Source organism: Heterodontus francisci, chromosome 34, assembly GCF_036365525.1.
Source record: "Heterodontus francisci isolate sHetFra1 chromosome 34, sHetFra1.hap1, whole genome shotgun sequence".
Classification (NCBI taxonomy): domain Eukaryota; kingdom Metazoa; phylum Chordata; class Chondrichthyes; order Heterodontiformes; family Heterodontidae; genus Heterodontus; species Heterodontus francisci.
In genome coordinates this window covers 44484683-44512527 of record NC_090404.1, presented here as the reverse complement: position 1 = coordinate 44512527, position 27845 = coordinate 44484683, and the positions used below count along the sequence as shown (strand labels likewise).

The 27845-nt window shown below is 41.2% G+C and overlaps 1 protein-coding gene across 1 annotated transcript; it reads left to right on the top strand.

Annotated features, from left to right (window-relative positions):
- Positions 1 to 7657: 7657 nt before the first annotated feature.
- Positions 7658 to 25379, top strand: LOC137348868 (probable G-protein coupled receptor 139). The gene is made up of 2 exons (XM_068014100.1): positions 7658 to 8470; positions 25278 to 25379. The coding sequence occupies exons 1-2, from the start codon at positions 7658 to 7660 to the stop codon at positions 25377 to 25379; spliced, it is 915 nt and encodes a 304-aa protein (XP_067870201.1).
- Positions 25380 to 27845: the final 2466 nt, after the last annotated feature.

The following is a 27845-nucleotide window of genomic DNA, read 5'->3' as shown; positions in this document are numbered from 1 at the left end:
AAAGCTTCCACATCCTTCCTATAATGCGGTGACCAGAACTGCATGCAATACTCCAGGTGCGGTCGCACCAGAGTTTTGTACAGCTGCAGCATGACCTCGTGGCTCCGAAACTCGATCCCCCTACTAATAAAAGCTAACACACCATATGCCTTCTTAACAGCCCTATTAACCTGGGTTGCAACTTTCAGGGATTTATGTACGTGGACACCAAGATCTCTCTGCTCATCTACACAACCAAGAATCTTCCCATTAGCCCAGTACTCTACATTCCTGTTACTCCTTCCAAAGTGAATCAACTCACACCTTTCCGCATTAAACTCCATTTGCCATCTCTCAGCCCAGCTCTGCAGCCTATCTATGTCCCTCTGTAACCTACAACATCCTTCGGCACTATCCACAACTCCACTGACCTTCATGTCATCCGCAAATTTACTCATTTCATCTTCCACGTGTCTGCCCATGCTGTAGTCTACTGGCGTTATACTCACTTTTTGCCACACCTCTAAGTTTGATATCATCAGCAAATTTTGAAATTTCACTCTATATTTCAATATCCAATTGATATATAGCCTGACAAAAGGCAACCACTTACTACAATTTGCTTTTATTTTCCCCTTAAGCCATCTCTTTTGTTCAAGCTGACAGGCACCCTCCTATTTCATGAGCTACAATTTCGTTCACCAGCATCTTACCTGCTACTTTGTCAAACGCTTGTTTTTTAACTCCATATATACAACATCCACTAGATTACCGTTATCAACTTTCCCTGTTACTTCATCAAAACATTCAATTCGATTCGTCAATCACAGTCTGCATTTTACAAATCCATGGTGGCTCTCCTCAAAACACAAACCTCTCCAAGTGACTGTGACCTTTTTCCTGCTTATTATCTCTCAAACTTCACCCACTACAGCTGTTAAACAGTCTGGCCTGTCGTAATGTCCGTACACCCTTTCTTCAACAAGGGTGTGACATTCGCCACTGCCAATCCTCTGTCACTTCCAGAGTATCTAGCAAAGATTGGAAGATCATGGCAAGTTTATCTGTTATCTGCATCCCCACTTCACTTAACAACTTGCATCCTGGGATGGAAGTCATCCAAACCAGGCGAACTATACACTCTAAGGATAGCCAGCCTTTCCAGTGCATTTTGCCTTTCAATTTTCACCGCATGCATTACCACTACTACCTCTGCTACTATCCATAATTTGTCAGCATCCTCTTCCTCAGGGAGCACCGATACAAACTACGCAATAAACATTCGAGCATTGCCTACTTCTCTGAGCATATATCACTGTATTTGCCATAATAGGAGCCATCCCACTTCTTACTACCTGCTTGCTATTTACATGCCGGTTGAAGATTTTTGGTTTTGCTTTTATACAACTGCCATTCTATACCACTATTCTCTCTTGGTCAGTCTTATTTTCACCTTCACTTTCCCTCTTAACCTATTTATTTGGCGTGGTTCTTGCTTGAGGAATTCACCTACCAGGCATCATACACCCATTTTTTTGTTTCACCATAATTTCCATCACCTCCGTCATCCAAGGATGGCTTTGAGTCTCCTAACCTTCTGGCTGTTCTAATGTGCATAGCCTGTACCTCAAACATCTCCTCCTTTTGAATCTGTTGTTCTGTTCCCGTGTTTCCTGTAAGTCTTTCGTTCTTTTTTACCCTGGCTAGATCCCTTCCCATTCCATCGAAGTTGGCCCTCCACTAATTTCGAAGTTTTACTTTAGATTGCTGCTTGCTCTTCCCCGTTATTGTTAAATACCTTCTGATGCAATGATCACTCTTCCCGTAGTGTTCTCCCACAGACACTTGGCCCACTTGGCCCACCTCATTCCCCAGCACCAGATCCAAAAATACCTCCTTCCTAGTTAGACCGAGAACATACTGGAATGTCTCCTGAACATATTTAGGAAATTCCTTCCCTTTCTAACTGTTTACTCAAACGTTATCCCAATCGATAGATGGGTGCACAAATTTGTGTGCTCTCCAACTTGATCAGAAACAGCGTGTGCAGGTTGTGAATAGCAACTCCCACACACAAAATAAGTGACAATGGTTCCAAGATCATCTGTTCTGACCAAGAAGTCTACACTTACTACATTCCAAGTCTCATATTAATCACATCTTATATTCCAAAATGCTGTTCTATGAATGGAGTTCGTGTAATTAGCATTGTAAGAATCAATCATAACTGCTTTACTGTGATGCTCGTGAGTCTGTTCCATAGATAGACCACTCAGTGAAACATTGCTTCAGCAGAATCGTTTTGAAGTTATCCCCTTCAAGCGCTGCCCATCTCGTCTGCTTCTATTGTTTTGAAGAAGTGGAAATAACTAGTCGATCATTATCCAGTCCCTTCAGAATCCGAAAAGAAGCAAACATATTACCTCTCAACTTTTTCTTTTCCAGTGACCACATGCTCGATTTATGTTATCGCTCTTCACAATCCAACCCATCTGTTTACTCTTTTTTGTGTTCGTTGGATGGCTGTCATATTCTGTGGTGTCCAGAACTGTAGATAGTCATAGAAGTGCTGTCTCACCAGTGATTTATAAAGTGGCAGGATTACCTCACTATTTCGGCTCAATCCTGACATTTGAAAACAATGCAACATCTCATTTGCTTTGCTCATTATTGTGATAGCTTCAATTGATGGTCAAGAAGGCATACGGCATGCTTTCCTTCATCGGACGGGGTATTGAGTACAAGAGTTGGCAGGTCATGTTACAGTTGTATAAGACTTTGGTTCGGCCACATTTGGAATACTGCGTGCAGTTCTGGTCGCCACATTACCAAAAGGATGTAGATGCTTTGGAGAGGGTGCAGAGGAGGTTCACCAGGATGTTGCCTGGTATGGAGGGCGCTAGCTATGAAGAGAGGTTGAGTAGATTAGGATTATTTTCATTAGAAAGACGGAGGTTGAGGGGGGTCCTGATTGAGGTGTATAAAATCATGAGAGGTATAGACAGGATGGATAGCAAGAAGCTTTTTCCCAGAGTGGGGGCTTCAATTACTCGGGGTCACGAGTTCAAAGTGAGAGGGGAAATGTTTAGGGGGGATATGCGTGGAAAGTTCTTTATGCAAAGGGTGGTGGGGGACTGGAACGCGTTGCCAGCGGAGGTGGTAGACGCGGGCACGGTAGTGTCTTTGAAGATGCATCTAGACAGATACATGAATGGGCAGGAAGCAAAGAGATACAGACCCTTAGAAAATAGGCGACAGGTTTCGATAGAGGATCTGGATCAGCGCAGGCTTGGAGGGCCGAAGGGCCTGTTCCTGTGCTGTAATTTTCTTTGTTCTTTGTTCTTTTGTTCTCATTATTGAACAGAAACACCAGATCTCTTTCACTTTCCATGCACATTAATTTCTTTTCATTTAAGTCATCGTTTCTTTCAGAATTTCGGGATTCGGGTTTCGAGATCCACTTGGCTTTTCTCCATATTGAATTATTATTAAGGAATTCTTAACTTTGCACTTAGAAAAGCATAGTATGATGAGAACAAGTCACCACGGTTTTACTGAAGGGAGATCCTGTTTGACAAATTTATTAACGTTTTTTTGTCGATGTAACTAGTAGCGTAGACAAAGGGGAATGAGTAGATGTAGAATACCTGGATTTTCAAAAGACATTCGATGAGGTGCCACATAAAAGATTAATAGGCAAGATAAAGGCTCATGGTGTTGGGGTAATATATTAGCGTGGAGAGAGGATTGGTTAACAGACAGGAAACATTGAGTGAGCATAAATGGGGCATTTTCAAGTTGGCTGGCAGTGATTAGTGGCATGCTGTAAGGATCAGTGCTGGGCCTCAACTCTGTATTAATGACTTTGTTGAAGAGACAGAGAGTAATGTATCTAAGTCTTCTGATGATACAACGCTCGTGGAAAATTTAGCTGCGGGAAGGATGTATAGAGGCTGCAAAGACATATAGACAAGTTAAGTGAGTGGGCAACAAGATGGCAAATGGAGTATAATGGAGGGAAGTGTGAAGTTGTCACTTTGGTCATAAAAATAGAAAAGCAAAATATTTTTTTAAAAGGTGCGAAACGGGTGAGTTTTGATGTTCAGAGAGGCTGCAAAACGATAAAGACAGGTTAGGTGAGTGGGCAACAAGATGGCAAATGGGGTATAATGTAAGGAAGTGTGAAGTTGTTCACTTTGGTCATAAAAATAGAAAAGCAGAATATTTTTTAAAAGGTGTGAAACTGCTAAGTGTTAATGTTCAGAGAGACTTTGGGGTACTCGTACAAGAAACGCACAAAGTTAACATGCAGGTGCAGCAGACTATTAGGAAGGCAAATGACATGTCAGCTTTTATTGCAAGGGGATTGAAGTACAGGAATAAAGCAGTCTTACTAAAATTGTATAAGGCTTTGGTGAGGCCACACCTGGAATACTGTGTGCAGTTTTTGTCTCCACTTTTAATAAAGCGTATAATTGCACTGGAGGCAGTGCATCAAAGGTTTACCAGATTCACTGGGATGAGGGGGTTGTTCTATAATGGGAGGTTGAGTAAATTGGGACTATATTCTCTGGAGGTTAGAAGAATGAGGGCGATCGAATTGATACATGCAAGATTTCAAAAGGGCTTGGTAGTGCAGAAGCTGAGAGATTGTTCCCATTCGCCACGGAATCTAGAACATGGGGACTCATCTCATGGTAAGGGGTCAATCATTCAGAACTGGGATGAGGAGAAATTACTTCCCTGAAAGGGTGGTGAATCTATGTAATTCTCTACCCCAGAGGGTTGTGCTTGCTCCATCATTGAATATATTTAAGGCTGGGATAGATTTTGTGTTTCACAGGGAACCAAGGGATATGGGGCGTGGGCAGGAAAGTGGAATTGACGCCCAAGATCAGCCATGATCATATTGAATGGAGGAGCAAGCTCGATGAGCCATGTGGTCTACTTCTGCTCCTATTTCTAGTGAATAGGTAATCACTGCAGCTTTACCCTGCTCCAGGTGTTGAAGAAAAGGACAGAAATGAGGAGTGATAGAGGAAAAGGTGATCAATGCTGTGAGTTGAACGTGTGGCTCAAACAGTAGCGTGGGAGTCAAGCATTTCATTTCGTGGATCATTGGCTCGAGTATAGGGGAAAGAGACTATTTCTCTTTGGATAAGGTTCACTTAAACTGGTCTGGGACCAGTCTCCAGGTGAATTTAACAAGTGGCGCTGTAGATGGGGCTTTAACGTAAAAAGCTGGGGAAGCAGAAAGTGATGGGGAACTAATGCATGTAAAGAGAATAGTCAAGGGCACAGATAAGAGTAGCAATTTGGGTAAGGTTAAGGAGAATGTGAGAGGAAGGGGCGGAGAGTTTAACACTAATTGTGTATCAGTGAATGAGGTAAAATCAGGGGAAAATGGCCGAACATTAAAATTAAAAGCACTTTAGCTGAATGCTCAGAGGATACGAAGCAAGATAGAAAATTTAGTGGCACAAATGGAGATAAATGGTTTGATCGAATAGCATTATTGATACATTGCTCCACGGTGACCAAGGTTGGGAACTAACTATACCAGGCAACATGATACTTCGCTAAGTCGGACAAAATGCAAAATTAGTTAGGGTCGCCTGTATATTAAAGGATCACATATGGACAGTCGTCAAGAAGGATCTTGGCTCAAAAGGGTAGCAGATCTAATCAATATGGATAGAGATACAGTATTGAAACAGGCCCTTTGGCCCACCGAGTCTGTGCCAACCATCAACCACCCATTTATACTAATCCTACACTCATCCCACATTCCTACCACATCCCCACCTGTCCCTATATTTCCCTACCTATACTAGGGGCAATTGCTCATGGCCAATTTACCTACCAACCTGCAAGGCTTTGGCATGTGGGAGAAAACCGGAGCACCCGGAGAAAACCCACGCAGACACAGGGAGAACTTGCAAACTCCGCACAGGCAGTACCCAGAATTGAACCCGGGTCGCTGGAGCTGTGAGGCTGCGGTGCTAACCACTGCGCCACCGTGCCGCCCTGGAAATGGGAACTAGAGGGTTTTCAGAGTCAGTTGTGACACTATTCATATTTCCACCAGCATGGTTGTCGAACAGCTGTGGAAACTGTGGATCTTTCTTCAATCATAAGGTCAGTGGTGGGATCTTCGCTGATGATTGCACAATGTTCAGCACCATTCGTGACTCCTCAGTTGCTAAAGCAATCCGTGTAGGAATGGAGCAAGACCTGGACAATATCCAGGCTTGGGCTGATAAGTGGCAAGTAACATTCATGCCACACAAGTGCCTGGCAATGTCTATCTCCAACAAAAGAGAATCGAATCATCTCTCTTGACATTCAGTGGCATTAAGATCGCTGAATCCCCCACTATCAACATCTTGGGGATTGCCATTGACCAGAAACGGAACTGGAGTAGCCAGATAAATACCGTGGCTACAAGAGCAGGTCAGAGGCTAGGAATCCTGCAGTGAGTAACTCACCTCCTGTCTCCCCAAAGCCTGTCCACCATCTGCAAGGCACAGTCAGGAGTGTGATGGAATACTCTCCACTTGCCTGGATTGATGCAGCTCCAACAACACTCAAGAAGCTCGACACCATCCACGACAAAGCAGCCTGCTTGATTGGCATCCCATCCACAAAAATACACTCCGTCCATCACCGACGCACGCTGGCAGCAGTGTGTACCGTATGCAAGATGCACTGCAGCAGTGCACAAGGATCGCTAGTCAGCACCATCCAAACTCACAACCTCTACCAGATAAATTGGAACACCACCACCTGCAAGTTCCCCACCAAGCCACAATATATCCTGACTTGTAACTATATAACTGTTCATTCACTGTTGCTGGGTCAAAATCCTGGAACTCCCTTCAACAATCCAGGTGTACCTGCCCCACATGCACTGCAGTGGTTCAAGAAGGCAGCTCACCACCACATTCTGAAGGGCAATTAGGGATGGGTAATGTACACTAAACTAGCCAGCGGCGCCCACATTTCAGGAATGAATAAATAAAATCCCGTCTGCAAACTGAGAAAACACTAATTGTCCATTTTGTTCGCTCTGTTTGTGGATCTTTTTGAATAGGGTGACAGTCGTTTTTTTCAACAGTGAATCATTTTGCAATAATTTGTTGAATGGAACATTTTAGATTCTCAGCAGGATATAATCCGTTTTAAATGAAAGGTTTTCCTACTTTGCTATTCTTTTCTACTTTTGTCGTTTCTTATTGTATTTTTTACCCTTTTAAATATCTTCTACAATCTGTTACTGGTGTTATCGTTCTTGTCTGCTTGATATCCCCATGTTGGTTACAATGGATTTCTGATGCCTTCTTGTTCTACATTATTTGTGATTATATGATTTTTCATTCCAATATTATCGTTCTGTCTTATTTTTAATCCAAATTATTTCAAACATAGAAACAAGTTTCTGATGGTTCAGCGATAGTTTTCTACTCAGTATCATGTGTTACAGCTGTGAATTCTGTAAAAGGGCTGATTTTGTTGGACATCAGACCAGTAATTGTCCTATTTCGCTCACTCACACACATACACTTTCCCACCTTCTCTCAGTCTCTCTGTCTCTGTTACAGCTAACTTGGCAGTGATTGTGATCCTGGCCCGAGGAAGATGCGGTCTCTCCAGATGTATCACTTACTACCTGGTGTCCATGGCTGTGACAGATCTCCTGGTCATTATCACCGTTGTGATATTAGATCGGATTGCTGGTATTTATTACCCATTCAGTTTCCTGTTCATCACAACTGTATGCATTTTCCGTATTGTCCTAAACTTTGCGATGGTAGACTGTTCTGTTTGTGTAACTGTCGCTTTCACCTTTGATCGCTGTATAGCCATTTGCTACCAGAAGCTGAAAATAAAATACTGCACTGAGAAAACGGCAGCGTGGGTTATAGGAACGGTCTGCAGATTGAGCTGTTTAATAAATTCCTTCTGGTATTATATGCATGAACATTTATATATAATTGACAATGTACCCTGGTTCTGCAACATAAAATTAATATTTTATACATCACCCGCATTGATCGCATATGTCTGGATGGTGCACATTTTCACCCCTTGTCTCCCATTCATTCTGATTTTACTGCTCAATGTTCTGACTGTCAGGCACATTCTAGCGGCCAGTAGAGCTCGCAGGAGACTCACGGCCAACAACAATGGAGAGACTCAGAGTGATCCAGAGATGGGGAAGCGGAGAAAGTCCATCGTTTTACTCTTTTGCATCTCGGGCAGTTTTATCCTGCTGTATTTGCCACTTCTTACAAATTTCCTTTATGTCCGAATTGCGAAATTTAGTTATTTTTCTGGCTCTAATTTCAATGAATCAAATATTATTCTGGACCAAAGCGGATTGATGCTTCAGCTTTTGAGCTCCTGCGTTAATCCGTTTATTTATGGAGGAACCCAGGCAGAATTCAGAGAGGAGTTAAAGAATGGAGTCAAATATCCACTGAGACTAATTGTTAGATTGTTGGAATAATGAAAAAGTATAATCCACCATGAATTGTATGCCACATTCCATTCATTGCTGTCATTGTTCATGCCACACATGCCCCCTCCCCCCCCTCCCAGAAAAGTAGTCACTCGATTTGCGGTCTGTATCCATTGTGTGAGTTTAAGAATGCATAGACAAGTCGCATCACCGCACAATTCAGTGTTTTAACGTGGCATCGTTTAGTTTCCAGTTCTCTTCTGCGTGCTGACTCCAGCTTAGTACACTCCCAACAGCCCCAAGTGTCCAGACGTATCACAACATTCATGTGGGAGACAGAGATTATGACTTCTGATCTGTTATTCGATATCACGTTTAACTATTTAACTAAGGGACATCAATATCCTTGCTGGAAATAATTTGCGTCTTAAGGGTAGGATAGGGGCTGAAATGGAAATGTGTAACTCCCCATGCATTGTTGTCCAATCCATATCCACAGCCTCACTCCTCTGCCATAAACATAGGAATACAGCAAATGCTGCAGGAAAAAGGCAAAACAACATCTAGTTCACATTCTATTCCTCTCATTAGCCAATTAGAACAACACCCTGTGTCATCAATAAAAGTTATTCAAACAAAAGTGCTCCATTTAAAAAAAATGGATACAAACAACAAAAACTCAAATCGTGAAAGGAAACTTATCACATTATAATAGGATGTTATCTCAACTTCGACTATGCACTCTAGTCACTTTGCATTCTTCCACCCTGGTAATACCATGATATAATGTTAATAGAGATTTTGACTAATCAGAGTAATTGTTATCATCTAGTCTACAACAGAGGCGAGGAAGACTCCGGTGGTTGAGAGCTTTAGGAAACATATTTACAAAATCACCGGTTCCTCTCAAGCAATGCTACACTTACCACATGTCATGCCTCAAACGTCTGACACTCCGTATCCCAAAACGGCATCCAATGAATGAAATCATACAAGTTGGCATTGTAAAAATCAATATCAGCTGCTTCCACCTTATCTGAAGGGAGTATGCTCCTTAGATCGACCACTTAGTGAAATAGTGTTTCAGCAGATTGGCTTTGATGCTACCCTCTTCATTCCAGCCCGTGACCTCTGGTAGTTCTGTTCCGGAAAACGTGTCGAGCTCTACATCACCTCGTCACTTTAGAATCTTGAACACAAAAAGCATACCACACCATTAACCTATCACTTTCCAATGAGAACATGCTCAATTTGCATCAACGTTCCTCACGCCCTAATCTAATCCATCCCCTTTATTATTTTGCTCACTCTCTTCGGTGTCTGTTCAATGGTTGGAACATCCTGTAGTGTCCAGAATGTACACAGCAATCTAAGTGAGGTTGCACCAATAATTTATAAAGAAGTAGGATTATCTCACGATCTAAGCTCAATATGTTCCTTTCTTTATAACCCAACGTCTGATTTGCTTTGTTCATTGTCATGATAGCTTCAATTTACTGTGAATCAAAAAACACAGATGTATTTTATTTTCTGTACAAATTAATTTATTTTCATTTAAGTGATAGACAATTTTTGAATGTCTTCTCTCCATGTGCTGTAGTTTGTATTTCTCAACATTGAATGTTATCTGTCGCCTGTCTGACCAATTTCCAAATAGCTAATTCTCTTCGGCTTTGTAGTCTAACAACTGCATCAGCTCTGTTTCATCTGCAAATGTAGTCGTTGTCTTGTGATTCCTCGTTACAGATAATTTAAAAAGCTATTAAAATTAAGAGGTCCAAAACAGCTCTCTGTGGGACACACTGACAACATTTTCCCAGGGGGATGACAATCCCTATAACAGCAGCTTTTGGGATCTATTGCTCAAATAATTACAAATCCCTCTCAAAATATTTTGACTGATTCCTGCTTTATTTCTTTTCATTCCAATTGTTTCCAGAGGAAGTTTATAAAAGGTTTACACAAATCCAACTGTACTACATCCAACGCATTAACCCTATCAAGCTCCTCTGTCATACGCTCAGAGAAAACTAGTCAACTATGTTGACAAAGTTCTCCCATTCATGAATGCTTATTGATTATATTTTAAGATTAGTTTTTGACCTGTTGCGACGCCAAATTCTCTTTAATAAGGATTTCCACAATTATACCCACAATGGCCATCTAACTCACTGATCAGCAGTTTCCTCGAACACTTTCCTATCCCTAGATAAATAGACATAACATCTGCTCTCCACCGCCTCCCCACCCCCTACTCCCCCCATACACGTCTCCAGTAGTCAATAATTTCTCTAGATTTATGCCCAATGCCCTTATATTTTCTCCCTGTTAATTTGCAGAGCTACGGACCAAATATTTGGAAATGGGATGAGATTGGGTGGATAGATTATCAGCCGGCACAGACACGATGGGCCAATGACCTCTTTCAGTGCCTTAAATTTTCTATCATTCTATGATTCTATTTCCACGTGGTTCCTGGGATGCATCTCATCCACCCCCTGAGATTGATTCATCTTCAGCTTTCACAGCTGTTGTCAACAATGCTAATGTTAATGTGAACAGTGTCACAACTAACCTTTGAAAGACCCTCTCGTTACCATTTCTCGATCAGATCTGTTACCTCCTTGTTAAAAAGTGAGGCATAACAACTATTTCGATGTTTGCAGCTTGCGTTGCCACAATCCATCCATTGTTTTAATTTTTTTTGTATGGATAACTAAAAAAATGGCATGACTAAATTCAATTCTCATTGCTGTCTCTATGCCTTTTTTAACACTCCAGGCATACCTTTTGGTATTGAATCCATCTAATAATGCTATCAGCAAACTTTGATATCAGGCTGCCCTCATATTCTGGCATGCCTTTTGATGTTGAATCCATCTAAATGCTGAGCCATTTTCCTGAATGAGCATAAATGATTTTTTTCCTTATTTGTACTTCTGTTAGAATAGCTTCCAGGGTCCCGCTAGCATCGAAGCGTTCCCAGAAAAACACAATGCAGTGACTCGGGGGTGGTATATCTGCTGGTGGAAACACAAATTATTTAACTTTAGACAATGAGATAATTGGCAATAAATTGCTGTCAAACACACATTGACAAATGTAAATTCATTAAATACTTACATTAAATTTAAACAGTATGTGATTAGTTTGAATTTGTCTTCACTAAGGAGGAGAAACCTGCCGGTGGTACGATAAAGAATAACAGCCAGTGCAATCGGACAAGATAAAAGTAGATAAATAGTTTGGCAGCTCTCAATGTAGAAACGTCACCGGGTCCTGATAGGATGGATCCTCGGTTGCTGGAGGGACGAAGGGTGGAAATTGTCGAGATCTGGTCACAATATGTCAATCTTCCATGGATACAGCCGGGGTGCCACAACACTGGAGGGCTGAAAATGTTCCTTCAGTGTTCAAAGAATGTGTAGAGGCATGCACCCGGCAATATAGGGTAGTCAAACTAACCTCAGTAGAAGAAAATACTCTGAAGTGGACAACATCCGGGAAAAAAGTTAACTCTCCTTGGAAAAACATGATTTAATATAACTTTGACCAGGGATTTGAAAAAAGCAATTCGTATCACAGAAACTTGATTAATTACTTAAATGAAGAAAATGGAGAGGGTTCATGAAGATTGATATATGTATGGACTTTCAAACAGTGTTTGATAAAGTGATGTGTAATAGACGTCTTGGCAATATTGAAATCAATGGGGTTAAATAGGCAGTGGCAACATGGATACAAAATTGGCTAAAGAAAGACAGCAGAGTGTAGTGGTGAATGGCTATTTTCTGACTGAGGGAGGTATACAGTGCTGTCACCAGGGGTTGGTATGAGGAATACTGCCTTTTTTGATGTATATTTATAGGTTAAGTGCTTAAAGTCACAGAGTCATTTATGGCACAGAGGTAGGCCATTCTGCCCATCGAATCCATGCTTTCTCTTCACAGACTATCCAGTCAGTCCCACATCCCTGTTTGATCCCCGGTAGACTTGCAAGTTTATTTCCCTCAAGTGGCCATCTAACTTCCTCTTGAAGTCATTGATTGTCTCCACTTCCACCACCCTTGTGGGCAACGAATTCCAGATCATGACAACGCACTGTGTAAAAAAAAAGTTCTTCCTCATATTCCCCCTGCATCTCATGCCCAAAACCTTCAATCTGTGTTCCCGAGTCCTCATACAATTAGTTAATGGGAACAGTTTTTCCTTCTCTAACTTATTTAAGCCTGTCATAATATTGTACACCTCTGCTATATCTCCCCTCAATTTCCTTTGTTTTAAGGAGAACAAACCCAGCTTTTCCAACCCAACCTTGTAACTAAAATACCCCATTGGTCGTAACAATACTCCACCTTCAAACATCGATGCACGTGCATCCCTGGGTCCTTCTGTTCCCGAACACTCTTTAGAACTGTGCCCTTAAGTATATATTTTCTCGTCCTATTCCTTCTGCCAAAATACATCACCTCGCACTTGTCAGTATTAAATTTCATCTGCCACCTCTCTCCCCATTCTGCTAGCCTATCCATGTCCTGTTGTTGGTGGTTCATATCATCTTCACTGTTGGGCACACATCCAAGTTTGGCGTCATCAGCAAATTTTGCAATTCTACTCTGTATTCCAAGATCCAAGTCATTTATATGGAAGCAAAAAATGCAGTAATCGCAACATTGACCCTCGGGGATTGTCTACCGTCCTCTAATCTGAGAAACAAAATGTTTACATACACAGAAAACAATCAATGCATTAAACGGTGAAGAAGAATGTAGCAGATTTCAGTAGGAGAAAGACAGGCTGGTGAAATAGGCACACACATGGCAGATATAATTTAATGCACAGAAGCGTAAAATGATGCATTTTGGTAAGAAGAATTATCAATGACAATACCGGCTTAATGGTACAGTTTAAAAAGGAACGCAGGAACAGAGAGATCTGAGGATGATTGAACACAAATATTTGAAGGAGGCAGGAAAAGTTGATGAGACCTGTGCCTGGGCTTTATAACGAAAGGCATGAAGTACAAAGCCAAGGAAGTGTATTAAACTTTTATCAATCATGTTTTCAGCCTTCCAAAGTTTGAACCTGACCAATTATCTTTGCTTTATTTGAAATTTATGCCGAATGGTAAACAGCCTCAGATGCAATTAACATTGCTATTAACAGCAAAATCCAACCCTGCAGTGACAGTGAACTCAGAAATTGGTATAAACGACTGACTCCCTCCCCAACCACGGAATAATTAAATGCCTTCGCTCCCTTGTGAATATACTTGGAGTGTGAGCAGATGGGATAACTTAGCGAATCCCTTCCCACACACAGAGCAGGTGGATGGCCTCTTCCCAGTGTGACTGCGTCGAGGAATATCCAGCTCAGGCGGTTAATTGAATCCCTTCCCATAATCCACATATTTTCATGCTTTTACCATGGTGTGGATGTCATTGCATCTCTCCACGTTGGACAATCAGTCGAATTGTCGTCCATGGACAGAACACGCATCTGGTTTCTCCCTGCTGTGAATGATATGATTTTTTTTCTCAGGCTGTGCAGCTGGTTATTGGTCTTTCATAGTCAGTGCACTGGAACACGCTTCCTCTGGTGTGTGTGTTTACCTTGGTGCTTTTCCAATCACACTGATGTTTGAAATCTCTTCCCACAGATAGAACAGCCAAACTGTTTACTCCTCCAATCAGCTTAGTCGTGCACTGAGGAATCTGCTTAATCTCCTTCCCATGAAGGTACCATTATGAAGGAACATAGGAATGGAAAGAAGCCATTTAACCCCTCAAGTCTATTCCACATTCAATTAGATCATGGATGATCTGTATATTAACTCCACCTACATGTCTTGCTTTTTTCCATCCTTCATAATAAAGCCGAATCAAAGGTTTATTAAATGAGAACAGAAAGTGCTGGAAATTCCCAGCAGCTCTGGCAGTATCTGTGCAGATAGAAACACAGTTACCTTTTCAGGTCTGTGACCTTTCATCAGAAATTGCAAGAGTTAGAAATGTAACAGTCTTTGAGCCAATGAATGGATTGGGGGTGGGTGAAGAAGAACAAGAGGGAAGTTCTGTGATAGGATGGAGAGGGACGAGATTAAATGTCATGGGACCGAATGCAAATGGAGAGCTAATTAGTTTTCATAAAAGACAAAGCATGAGTCTTGAGACAGTGCGAATGGAATAACAATGAACAGCTCTGTCTGCAAGCAAAACCATGAAAACGAGTTTATGACAAGCACATCGTTAAAAAAATAAATAAAGGAAATATGCAAAAATAGAAAGAAAGAAAGAAAGAAAGAAAGAAAGAAAGAAAGAAAGAAAGAAAGAAAGAAAGAAAGAAAGAAAGAAAGAAAGAAAGAAAGAAAGAAAGAAAGAAAGAAAGAAAGAAAGAAAGAAAGAAAGAAAATGGGGCTCATGATCTGAAATTATTGAACTCAGTATTGAGTCCAGAAGGCTGTAGAGGGCCCAAATTGAAGATGCGGTGCTGTTCCTTGAGATGGCACTTATCTTCAGTGGAATATTGGAGCAGGCCGAGGACAGATGTGTAAGCAGTGTGGTGAATTAAATGGCAAGCAAACGGAAGCTCTGGGTAATGATTGAAGACGTGTGCAGCAAAGTAGTCACCAAATCTGAGTTTAATCTTCCCAATGCAGGGAGATCAAATTGTGAGCAGTGAATACAATATACGAAATTAAAAGAAGCGTAAATTGCTGCTTCACCTGGAAGGAGTGTTTGGGGCCTCAGATGGTGGGGGTGATGGAGGAGTGGACCAGTGTGTCACCGAGGGAATGGTCCCGATGTAAAACTGGCAGGGGATGGAACAGAAAATGTTTCGGGTGGCGGCATCACGCTGGAGGTGGTGGTATTAGTGGAGGATGACCTTTCAGATATATCGGCTGGTGGGATGGAAAGTGAGGACGAGGGGAACACTGTCGCTGTAATGGGAGGGAAGGGAAGGGGTAAGGGCAGAGATGTGTGAAATGGGACGGACACAGTCGAGAGACCTGTCACCCACAGAGCGGGGGAATCCTTGGATGAGGGAAAAGGAAGACATATCAGAAACGTTCTCCTCCCCCAACACCTCGTCCCCTTTCCGTGACAGTGAGATCAGCTGCAACACCACTCGCACGAGTTCTATTAAATGGTTATCTCCCCTTTTCACGTGAAAATTCTAAATATCAGCTTTGAGATCAAGGTATCTTGGACTGCGTGATTACCTTCCTGCCTTTTTATTCACGAATATTTTTACAGTTTCCCTATTATCAATTCTATCTATATTTCTGTATTTATGACCCTTTTCTGAGTGTGAAAACTCTTCCTGTCCTAATTACTATGAATGGACAAGGGTACAATCCTCCACCCGCCGTCTCTCTAACAGAGTGAGATCTTTGAAGATGAACTGGTAGCTGTTGAAATTAATCGCTGTGATTCCTGAATTAATTTGTTGATATCAGCCTTCTGGCTCAGGAAAAACCGGGTCCAGCTCTGATATGAGGAGCTGGGTACAAGACAGTTGGAAGCTGTTAACTGCGTTATATTTTATTAAAATGGATCCATATGTTCCGGCTAGCTTTTGGATGATGGGATTAATATTTTACAGTGATTAGTTTTGAATGTGACAGAGACGCACTGACGTGATCAATATCCGACTTCTTATTTCCAGCTGAATATTCTGCTCGTCACTGTTTTATAACCCAACAACACAGAGCTTTGCAAGAATGTCATTGTCGATTGAATTCATTTATACAAGGAAAATATTTTCTAATAACAATATATTGTTTCATCACAAAACAAATCATATTGGCGAATAACTCTACCTGTTAACGGCGCTGCTTTAGAACAGTAATTCTGTCATATGATCAGGGACTTCCAGATTCAGAGAGAAGCACTGGCCAGTTCGTTGTGGTGCGCTAATCGAAGCTGTCACTGATATTGTCACAGGAGTTTTGATTAAACGTTTTGAAAAAAGTTCTGTGTGCTTTTAGACAATGAGAAATAAAATGGTCTGTGAACATTGAATGCTGAAACTTGGTGGTAGAAGTGTGCAGACTGAAAGGCACCTGTTTCCAAGCAACTGGGAAGATTTATTACTGTCATATGACTTGACTGTCATAAGTTAGTTTCACATTTGGGTTGAAAAGTCAGTTGCTGTTAGACGTGCCAGATAGACAGCCAAAAAAAATTCTTTATTTTGAAAATAATTCCTGCATCAAGTATAATTCCAATTTTCTCATGAAGTTAAAAGAAATTGAAGGAGTTGCAAATCAAATGCATGGGAGCTAACCCTTGTTCCAGTGTCTGCCTGGGGAGAGAAATGACCCAGGAAAGTAGAGTTGCAACACTCTGTGGAGGAAAACTGCTTTACAGAGGGGAAGCCCTGTATTTTTAAAGTTGCAGATTACTATTGTCTCCAGTCTATGAATAATCCCTGCTTCAAGACTGATTCCTGATGCCTTTTGCGCTTTGGAAGATCCTGAAAAATGCTACTTCCAAATCCAAGCACACCTGTTGCTACACACTTTGCTGAAAGATCTGTGTGACGCCTGTTGCAGACGAATTGCCTTGAACGCCTACTCATTACAGACTGTTCATCAGTCTCGTCTGGAGAGAGTTGGTGTGCCATTCAACTGTTCGACCCTGGGACACCTCACCGATCTGGAAATATGTATCAGACTGTGACAACCAATTATTTATTTGTTTCGAACAAACCGTTGTACATGAAAGCATCCTTTTTCCCCCAGGTAACCGATTTTTGAATGTATATGCCTGTGCATGAGGGTTAGGAAGAATAAAGAGTAGGGAAATCTTTTCATATATAGATTTATCTCATTATTGTTTGAGATTTAGTTGACTAATAAATGTTAATTTTGTTGTTGTTTAACGAAACCTGGTTTGGTGTGCATTATTCTGCGGATAAATAAAGTATTTACTTTCGCTATTTTCTGAGAGATGAGAAAATTTAATCATATGCTGTGACCCGTGCAGTAGTGGGACTGAATTAACAGTGCATTACTCCCGCCTTGATCATAACAATATGTAGACATAATCTTTACCAGCGCTGGCTAGTCATTGAAATGCTGGTAGATTTTCACCCTTCTTAACCCAGGAACGCTCAAACCAAATGTAGCGCGTTGACTGTCCCTTCCACTGGAGGAAACGAATTCAAAGCTAATTTGGGATTTCCCGGATTTTATAGGTAAATTTCCCGCATGGTGTTAAATTCGTCCTCAGTGGGGGGTGTCATGCTATTCAGGACCTCAGTAAGGCTGGGAACAGTAAAATCAATATGCAGTTAGCCCATTGACTGCATACTCTCAGTACGCTTGATGCTGACACATATATTAAAGTGTCTTCTCATTAAGGCTCCAGACCATAATAAGCCGTCCATTTTTATATCTAAAATGATCTAAAATTAATCAGAGTGCCAACACCAGCATGCACATTATAAATATCTTTATAGTTCTACAAATCCAAACCCATGTGAAGTCTGCAACAGTCCACCAAACACAAAGTGCAACTGATTATTAAAGTTTTGCAAGGAACATTTTGGAGACATGGAGGACTGGAATGGAGAATTCGATGCGTTCATTAGCTTGTAATGTTGTCCCTGTGACGGAACTTATGGTAAATTTGAAGTCAGGTATAATCAGAATGTTTGAATCTTTGCAGGTAAAATGTAGGAAAATATTGCAGAAGGCTGCCTACAGTAAATGTATCCGGAGACTGGATATGCTCTTTGTCGAGGATATAAGCGCCTAGAAAAGGCCAGCATGGATTGGCAGCAGCAACAGCAACTTCTGATACTATTAGAAGATTTGCAAAATGCTGCTATGAATTGTTCATCCTGAGTGCATTTGAGAGTTATTCTAATCCACATCAGAATGTCGGGACTGCGTGTGTAAATCTCTGTGTACTGGTGTCTGGGTGTGTCTATGGTTGTGTGTGTCTGTATGTGTATCTGTATGTGAGTACGTGTGCATATTTCTTACACATGTTTCCTACAATTGAGCAACAACTCTTGGACCCACAAGGACAGAGTGGATTAGGTAACGACAGCAACTCTTGTTTTTGTTTCCACTCGAGTACTTTCTACCCTCTTTAACTCAACTCTGAACTGTGTTCTGATCTGTTTTCTTCCAACACCATGAATGTTGGGAAATGGAGAGATAGGGAGCTAATATAGTGACAACAACGATCAAAATGTGAGTATTGCAGGACATTATTTAAATCTGTGGGACTCAACAATGAAAAAAGGGCATAAAATATATACAGAAAATACACAGGTGGGAGACACAAGTCTGGATTGCCTTCTGCCAAACCAGCACCGGCACTCCCCCCCCCCCACCAAACGCACCCGAACCCGCCACGCCCGCCCCCGTGAATTAATCTTCAGAAGAGCAAAACCAAACATACAATAACTGAAGATAATGAAACAGAGAACAGCCGAGTCGCCAGTGACCGTCTCCTCGTCCAGAACCTACTGTTCAGTGATAACTTGGTCATGGTGAAGTGGATGCAGACTATTAGTACAATCACCATTGTCCTGTAAAAGGGTAGCCGTGGCTTCAAAACTTCAAAAAGTTATCTGTTTATTTGGAATGTCCTGAGGACGGGACAGGCGCTACATAAAAGTATTTTTTTCTCCCAAACAAAACCTTGTCGAAGGGATCAATTACTCAATGCCGTTACCCCACCACAGAGCTCTTTCAGGTTGGATAAGGAGGCTGCATATGGCCGTGTCTGGTGGCCGAATCAACAATTTTGCAACTACTTGAAATAACAATATTGACAATGCACTTCCCATCAGTAGCAAAGCGAATGCAGTTTTCAATGCTGACGATCTCGCTAAAGGGTGCTCCAGGGAGCACCTTGACACAGGATGTCTCTTCAAATTGGAGAAATCCGCACATAGACCAGTGGGATATATCATTTTTTGTATTATTATCAAACAACAAATGTGAATTATTTTATATTTCCCAATTTATTTGAATACATTTTGAAAATGCTTCCTCCGGTTTCAAAGCTGGGCCCTTTCGTGTGGCAGGTGAACATGGTGACCACTGCACCATGAAAACACTATGGCTGGGTGAACCTTAGAAACACTCGCAGAACATTAACCTGTTTAGTCATGCTGTATTTCACGATCTTGTTTTACAGAAATAGAATGTTGGTGCGACGGATCCATAATAGAATCATAAAATGATACAGCACATAAGGAGACTCTTGGCCCATCGTGCCTATCCCGCTCTTCAAAAGAGCTGCTGAATTAGTCCCACATCCCCGCTCTCTCCACATAGCCCTGTGTTCTTTCTCTTTGAAGCAATTATACAATTTCCTTTTGAGAACTGCGATTTAAGGAGAACAATATTGAAGGAGGTGCAGGAGCTTCTGCAGTGTTGATGCAGAGTATATGAACATTGACAACTTTTCCCTGACCAAATGACGCCGAGATTTGAAGTCAGGATTCTCATACAGCTTAGAAAAAATGTTTGTTTTAAAAAAAAAGAAATTAATTTTCAAACCACAATGTTTGAAAAGTTTATTCAGATGAAATAACTCATAATTTTGCTGAGTCCGTATGTATATTTTGGTTGCTGTCACTAATAAATCTGTTCTAGATTCAGTTACATAAAGGAGGTGAAGATTGCTACAGCTATTAAAAAGTCTTTGGTTACCCACTCCTGGAGCACTGAGTACAGTTCTGGGCATGGTATTGTATCAAGGTTACATATTGGCCTTGGCAACAGGGCAGAGAAGATCCACCAGAATGTTTGTATGATTCTAATGTTTAGATTATGAGCCAAAATTATGCAAAATAGGTGTCTACCACTTGGAATATAGAAGCTTCAGTGGCGAATTGATTCAGGGTTTTTCGGATTGGGAAAGGATTGAATAGGGTAATTTGAGAGTCGAACTTTTCAATTGATCAAAATGCTTACCGTGCTTATTTATAAATATGGTCAATAACTTTAAATGCCGCAGTAACATTTCTGTTCTCCCAATGATCATTTTCTTTCATCAATCTACCCGTTGACTGGCATTGAGAGGGTTTAGTATCAGAGGTGCTGAAAAAAATCACCATCTGCCATTTTAACGATCTGTAGCTTTAAACGTAGTATATTGTGCCCTCAACTTGACATAAACTTCTCTTCAACTTCCAACACAAATTGAAATGCAAACCTGACGGACAAACAAAGGAAAACAATCATGAATGAAACCATTCCCACAGTACTCATTTTCAGCTTCATAGCAGTTAGTTTTAAAATAAAGTCTTGCAAATTTTCATTGATTAGATTTTCGAAGTTGTTACCTGTATTTGTGAATGCTTGAAGTCGAAGATTGCAGGGATGTTGGGAAAGATCAGAGTAGTGGAGCTAACTGGATTGCTCTTTGAAACAGCCTGCACAGACTCGATGAATTTCCAGTCACCTACAAACAATAGAAATATACATTGCAGAAAGCTGAGGCAAATTTACCGGACCACGTTCAGCTGTCAGCGAAAATGTCTGCCCATTTCCATCACCTGTTCTCAGCGGACTGCAACAAATCCAATCACACACACCGAGTCCCAAAGTCATCACTCAGATTCAACACAATGAAAGTAGACAACTGCTATGTGCATATCTGTGTTATTTATCAATAACATATGCTATGATCAGAGGTGAGCTGGCAAGATGGATACAGAACTGGCTCTGTCATGGAAGACAGAGGGTAGCAGTGGAAGGGTGCTTTTCTGAATGGCGGGATGTGACTAGTGGTGTTCCACAGGGATCAGTGCTGGGACCTTTGCTGTTTGCAGTATATAGAAATGATTTGGAGGAAAATGTAGCTGGTCTGATTAGTAAGTTTGCGGACGACACAAAGGTTGTTGCAGTTGCGGATATTGATGAGGATTGTCAGAGGATACAGCAGGATACAGATCAGTTCGAGACCTGGGTGGAGAAATGGCAGATGGAGTTTAATCCGGACAAATGTGAGGTGATGCATTTTGGAAGGTCTAATGCAGGTGGGAAGTATACAGTGAATGGCAGAAACCTTCCGAGTATTGACATGCAGAGAGGTCTGGGCGTACAGGTCCACAGGTCACTGAAAGTGGCAACGCAGGTGGATAAGGTAGTCAAGAAGGCATACAGCATGCTTGCCTTCATCGGTCGGGGCATAGAGTATAAAAATTGGCAAGTCATGCTGCAGCTGTACAGAACTTTAATTTGGCCAAACTTTGAATATTGCATTCAATTCTGGTTGCCACACTACCAGAAGAACGTGGAGGCTTTGGAGAGGGTACAGAAGAGGTTTACCAGGATGTTGCCTGGTCTGGAGGGCATTAGCTATGAGGAGAGGTTGCATAAACTCGGATTGTTTTCACTGGAACGATGGAGGTGGAGGGGCGTCATGATAGAGGTTTACAAAGTTATCAGTGGCATGGACAGAGTGGATTGTCAGAAGCTTTTTCCCAGGGTGTAACTGTCAGTTACTAGGGTACATAGGTGTAAGGCGAGAGGGGCAACGTTTAGAGTGGATGTGCGAGGCAAGTTCTTTACACAGAGGGTGGTGAGTGCCTGGAATTTGCTGCCAGGGGAGGTGGTGGAAGCAGGTACGATAGCGACGTTTAAGAGGCATCTTGACAAATACATGAATAGGATGGAAATAGAGGGATACAGTCACCGGAAGTGCAGAAGGTGTTAGTTTCGGCAGGCCTCAAGATCGGCGCAGGCTTGGAGGGCCGAATGGCCAGTTCCTGTGCTGTACTGTTCTTTGTTCTTTGTTCTTTGTGTCAGTGTGCATCTGTGTTGTGAATATATATTTACATGTATTTGAATAGTAAGAGAGAAACAAATAGAGAGGAATTGCTTGTCAACAGAAGACAGATTCATCTGAAAAATAAGATACATTTTAATAGATTTGTAAGGGACAGTGCATCCGACAAAAACATGTCCAACACAACTGATCAAAAATATAGTTGCACGTAACACTAACAAATCTAATTATATTTACAATGATCTCATTGCGTGCCTGCGGCTTTCCCTGGTGGTATAGTGCCTCGGATCGAGTGCACTCACAACCGCTGACTAGATTTGATTGCCAGTCACAGAAGCAGCTCTTACAAAACAGTTAATCCGTCAGACTATCAATCCGTCATCACTATTAATAATTCTCCGACATTCTGTTGCACACTGAAGGAAATGCTTGCCAAATGACCAGGTACCTGATAGCTGATGATTGTTACATTGGGTAAACACCGATCTTATGGCCTCGGGTTGGAGACAGTGTTAAGGAAGAAGGTGAAATGTTGAATCCTTTGTACTGACTCACTTTAACAAACATTTCACCATTCAAACCACACAACTTATACGGGCAAACTACTTATCAAAAAGTCTTTAAACTCCCAAAGGAGCCTGGTATTTCCTTCCCTGAATTTTCTGAATCAGATCACTTTCGTTGGGATCCATTTGGATAGATACCGGCCACCCTGCACATCTGGGAAACTCCATTCCCATTCTCATTCTGTGACTGCGGCAATAATTTATTTTTTTATACAGTTGCTTGGTAGTACATAACATGAACATTGTTGAAGGAAGAGACATGCTGTCGAAGCGTTTTGTCTTGCACTTATCAGGACTGACGAGTGCCAAATTTCAAGGGAACAACAATTGATATTACATGCGAAATGGGTCCTGATTGTTTGGCGAGGCTACTCTGATTGGTCGAGGCGTTTCCATGGAGAATGCATCTGGAAACCATTGTCCCTCATGCCTTTGTTTACATCAAGAAAAAAACATAATGGCTGTATATGTTGTTTTTGCCTGCAGCGGACAGGTACGAGTGTATGAATATATGCAGCTTCTACAAGTGTTATTGAGCAACATTGCATGCCTAACTGATAATCTTAAACTGTTATTTTAGCGTGCTCACGATTTTTCAGCAAGTGCTCTCCAATCATGAAATCACACAAATGTTGGACATTCTGGTCTGGGTTTTGCAAGTACAGGCTGGTTGATTACATCTAATACTCTGCCTATTGCGAACAGCCAAAGGGATGTGCTGTTTGATATGATCGACCAATTGTTGGGTGGTATTATCTACATACCTGGCATTGCACTGGCACTGAAATTCATATACCACATTGCTGACTTGTGTGGCACGCAGAACCTTCGTGGCTTTTTGGCAGATCCTGTCAGTGGGCCCATTTTCTTGATGTAAATTGTTTGTCTTTGGGTATCCATGTCATGCTGTGCTAATGCCTGCTTATCCCTGGCTGGCCATGCTTTTTACTGGTAATCTATACACTGCTGTGCCACTCTCTGAATATTCTTGACTTGCTGTGCTGTTCAGTGAGTATCCCTGTCCAGCTATGGCACTTCGTCTGCATACTTGTCCAGCTATGCTAGATCCTATGTAGCCCTCTCCAGCTGTGCTAGTTTCTGGTGTCAATGTTCATACATTCTGCATCAACACTGCCAAGCTCCTGCACCTCCTCTGGAAATATTCTGGTGCTCCATTAAGGTTGCAAACGATCAGTGCATCTTTAAGGCAGCAAGCTCCGGAGACTGTGAAGTGTATTCTGGTTGCCAGGCCGCAACCACAAATAGAGAGAGAACAGCCTCAATGTATCCGTTTCGACCTTGAAAACTGGTTGGCAAAAAACTGGTTTGTTCGGTTGACAGAGTGTTCCAGCACGTGAAGGAAGAAGGAGCACTCTCTTAGTCAATTTAAACCTTATTTAGTTTCTCTCTCAAAATTCGTAAAAGCTTCAAGCCAAATTAATTCCTTAAATAAATAGCAATAAAAATAGTTTTTTATTCTCTCACAACAAATTACTGATCTGCTGCATTCATCGCTGGAAAAAAAAGAAGAGTTTAATACAACAACTGCTGAACTGAACTGCTGAATTCCTATCTTTGGAAGGATCTTCGGATTCATCAGGTCTTAGAAGACTTCAAGTCAACTTTGACTGTGTTGTATTAGAAGATCCTTTGTCAGAAGTGTAATCTGCAAAGACTTTATTGTTTTTCTCCATCTTTTCTGGCAGCTAATTAAAAAACAAACTACTGTTAGTTTGTGTGTGCGAATGTGGGAGTTACATTTTCAAATAATAAGTTATAAAGTCTTTAGATATTGATTTATCTTAGTAGTGTTTAAGTTTTCATTTTAAATAAATAGTTAATTTGTTGATATCTAAAGATAGCTGATTTGGTTCACTTCATTTGGGGGTTATTAGATTGTTCAATTTGGCTGCTGCCTTCTTGGATTTGGTCTGCTTAAAGAAATATGATGCGAACTGTGGAGCAACGGGACTGAATTGACAGTGCATTGCTCCCACCACGATCAGAATCATATATTTTGATTGGAGGCTTTGTCATGAGCGGTCGTAACATATTTTTAACTGGGGGCTCATCCTCAGTCGAATCATATTTTAATTTGGCAGCTTGCATCCGTGATCAGAATCAAAGTAATTTGGAGGGCTCACCTTTGGAATCATATGAATTGCTCCTTTCTGGGGATAACACATAAATTGGGGTCTTACGTCTGGCATCATATTAAATGATCTCGCGCCTGGGATCATATCAGTTGGGAACTCGATTGCTGGGATCTAAATTTAACGGCAATTACGAAGAAACAAAAGAAGCCTGGCTTGTATAATAAGTCTACACCATAGTAATGGCATTAGTGGTCTCAGCAGAGTTTTTGGGAAAGCAGAATGTTTTCCTCACTAAATTGATAACTTTAACTAAGAATAAAGTAAAGGAATTGGCAGCAAAATTGTGTTAGAATTGACATGAGGTGCCAAAAATGAAGAGATAATTAACATAACCAACATCTGAAATGAGAAGAAGAAGAAGAAGAAGAAGAAGAAGAAGAAGAAGAAGAAGAAGAAGAAGAAGAAGAAGAAGGAGGGGATTACGAGAGATAAGAAGGTCATAAGTTACAAGTGATGCATTGAAGTCGCTAGGATTCTGTTAGAAATTAAAGAAAAAACATGAATTGGAAAAGGAGGAAAAGGAGAAAGCGGGAGCATTTCGGAGAAAAAGTGAAAGAGAAGAGAGGAAACTTAAGTTCAAAGAGATGGAACTAAGACAAAGGGTTCTCTTGAATCCAGGGAAAATTCAGGTCAGGACCCAGTGAAAAGTTGCTTAAATATATTAAATCTCTTCTTATGTTCGAGGAAAGGGACGTAGAGGCATTTTTCATATCTTCTGAAAAAATATCTAAACAGATGAAATGGCCAAAGGAAAGGTGGGCAGTGCTTATGCAAAGCAAGTTGGTCGGCAGAGCTCATGAAGTTTATGCCATGATTGCTGAAGAGGCTTCTGCATGGTATCAGATAGCAAGAGAAAGGTTAATCTCGCCGCGTATGAGTTAGTCCCTGAATCTTACTGCCAGAATTTTCGGAGCTTACAGACATTGGCTGGGTAGGCATATGTAGAATCTAAGAGGGTGAATAAAATTAATTTTGATTGCTTCATACGGGAATTAAAGATGCAAACCACACATGAGAACCATCGCGATTTGATTATCTTAGAAGAGTTTAAAAACTTCATTCTTTCATTAGTGAGAACTCATGTAGATAACTTGAAAGTTTTGAAAGCTAAGCAAGCATCAGAAATTGCTGATGATTTTGAGCTTGTGAATAAACCAACCTCTTATGTCCTTCATCCCCATAAGTTTGAGAAGGATAGAAAGTGGGAGAGTGAAAATATGCCAGCAGCCAGGTGCAAGAAGGAACAGCTTGGAATGCCGCAGGATCACCTCCTCACGTCAGAAAGGAAGGTGCTGAGGGTGGAAGTGAGATTCGCAAGCCAAAGTGTTATCTTTGTCACAAAACGGGTCATCTTCGTTCAGAATGCTGGAAATTGCGAGGTGAACACAGAGCTGATGTTGGAATATGAAAAACTGGTGCAGAGGAAAAGACTCTTATTGAAAGTACAGCAGACCAGGCCTTAGCTTCAACAACAATTGCAAAACCAGATAATAAAACTAAAAGGAGTGTCGTGGTTAAGAATAAAATACACGAAAGTTATAATGAATTTTTGTCAAAGGGGAAAGTAACTCCATACCCTCTAAGTGAGGCAGGAAAAACTATCATTATTGTCAGGAATACGGGAGCAAACCAAACACTCTTGTGGGGAAAGATATAAGGTTTTACGAGAGAGCTCCTTGAATGTGAAAGTTTTAGTAAATGGAATTGGCGGGGTGTACATACCCGGACATTTTTATAAAGCACACCTAGTGACTGACTTAATATCTTGGATAATAACTGCTGGAGTTGTCCACAGTTTGCCAGGAAAGGGAATTGATCTACTCAGAGGAAATTATTTGGCTGGACCAAAAGTATCGGTTTCTCCTTCAACTGCAGAGGAACCCAGTGCAATTAAGGAATGGAACAATTACAGGAACAAGTTCTGGGAATATTTCTTGAGCGTGTATTCACCTGAGCAATGGCTAAACAGGCTCCATTGTTGGAGGTAAAAGTGGCACCATGAACAGATAGCCAAGCATCTGAAACCGTATTTGGGGATTTAGATAATCTAAATGAGAAGTTTAGCAAATTGTCTATCATTGCAGCACTGCACACCGATCCAGAAATATGCAGAACAGCACAGACAGCTCTGACAGAAGCTGAGGTGAAAGGAGTTCCGGATGGCTATAATATGGCAAACGAGTTTTGAGGTGGAAAGGAGACTGCATCATCGACCTGCAGACAAAGTGTGGACAGTTGTTGAACAGTTGTAACTGTAACTGTAAGATAGTGGTACCACTTAAATATTGCCAAGGATTATTAAAGTTAGCACGTGACATTCCTTTTGCAGGACATAGGGGAATTTGGAAGACCAAATCACTTATGAGCCAACATTATTACTGGCCAGGTCTTGCAAAGGATGTGAGACAATTTGGTAGAATATGCCATACCTGTCAAATGGTGACAAAACCATAACCTACCATATAATCCGCACCAATAGCTCCCATATCATGCAGCAGGGCATTGGCAGACAGTGTAGGACTCTTGCCAAAACAAAAGCAGGACATCAAAACATAACTACTGTCATGGATATGGCTGCTTGATTTCCAGAAGTCATTCCTTTGAGGAAAAATACTTCTAAAATAGTAGTAGAAAAATTAACCCAATTCTTGATGAGATCTGTATTTCCACTTGAAGTTCAATCGCATTAAGTTTCTAATTTCATGTCAAAGATATTTCAAGAAGTCATGGGCAATTTGGGCATTATACAGTTGAAATCTTCAGCATATCACCCAGGCAAGCAGTCAGAGGGAGAGAGACCACCAAACTCTTAAAACCAATGATTAAAACATACTGTCACAAATATCTGCATGACTGGGATAATGGACTACACTTTCTTTTATTTGTTACCAGACACTCACCGAATGAGTCTACAGGCTTC

Excerpts from the sequence above, each read along its gene's own strand:
- LOC137348868 (XM_068014100.1), top strand. The coding sequence starts at position 7,658 with ATGGCTGTGACAGATCTCCTGGTCATTATCACCGTTGTGATATTAGAT. Across the intron at positions 8,471-25,277 it reads AATATCCACTGAGACTAATT|AAGAAGAAGAAGAAGAAGAA; the intron begins GTTAGATTGTTG and ends TGAAATGAGAAG.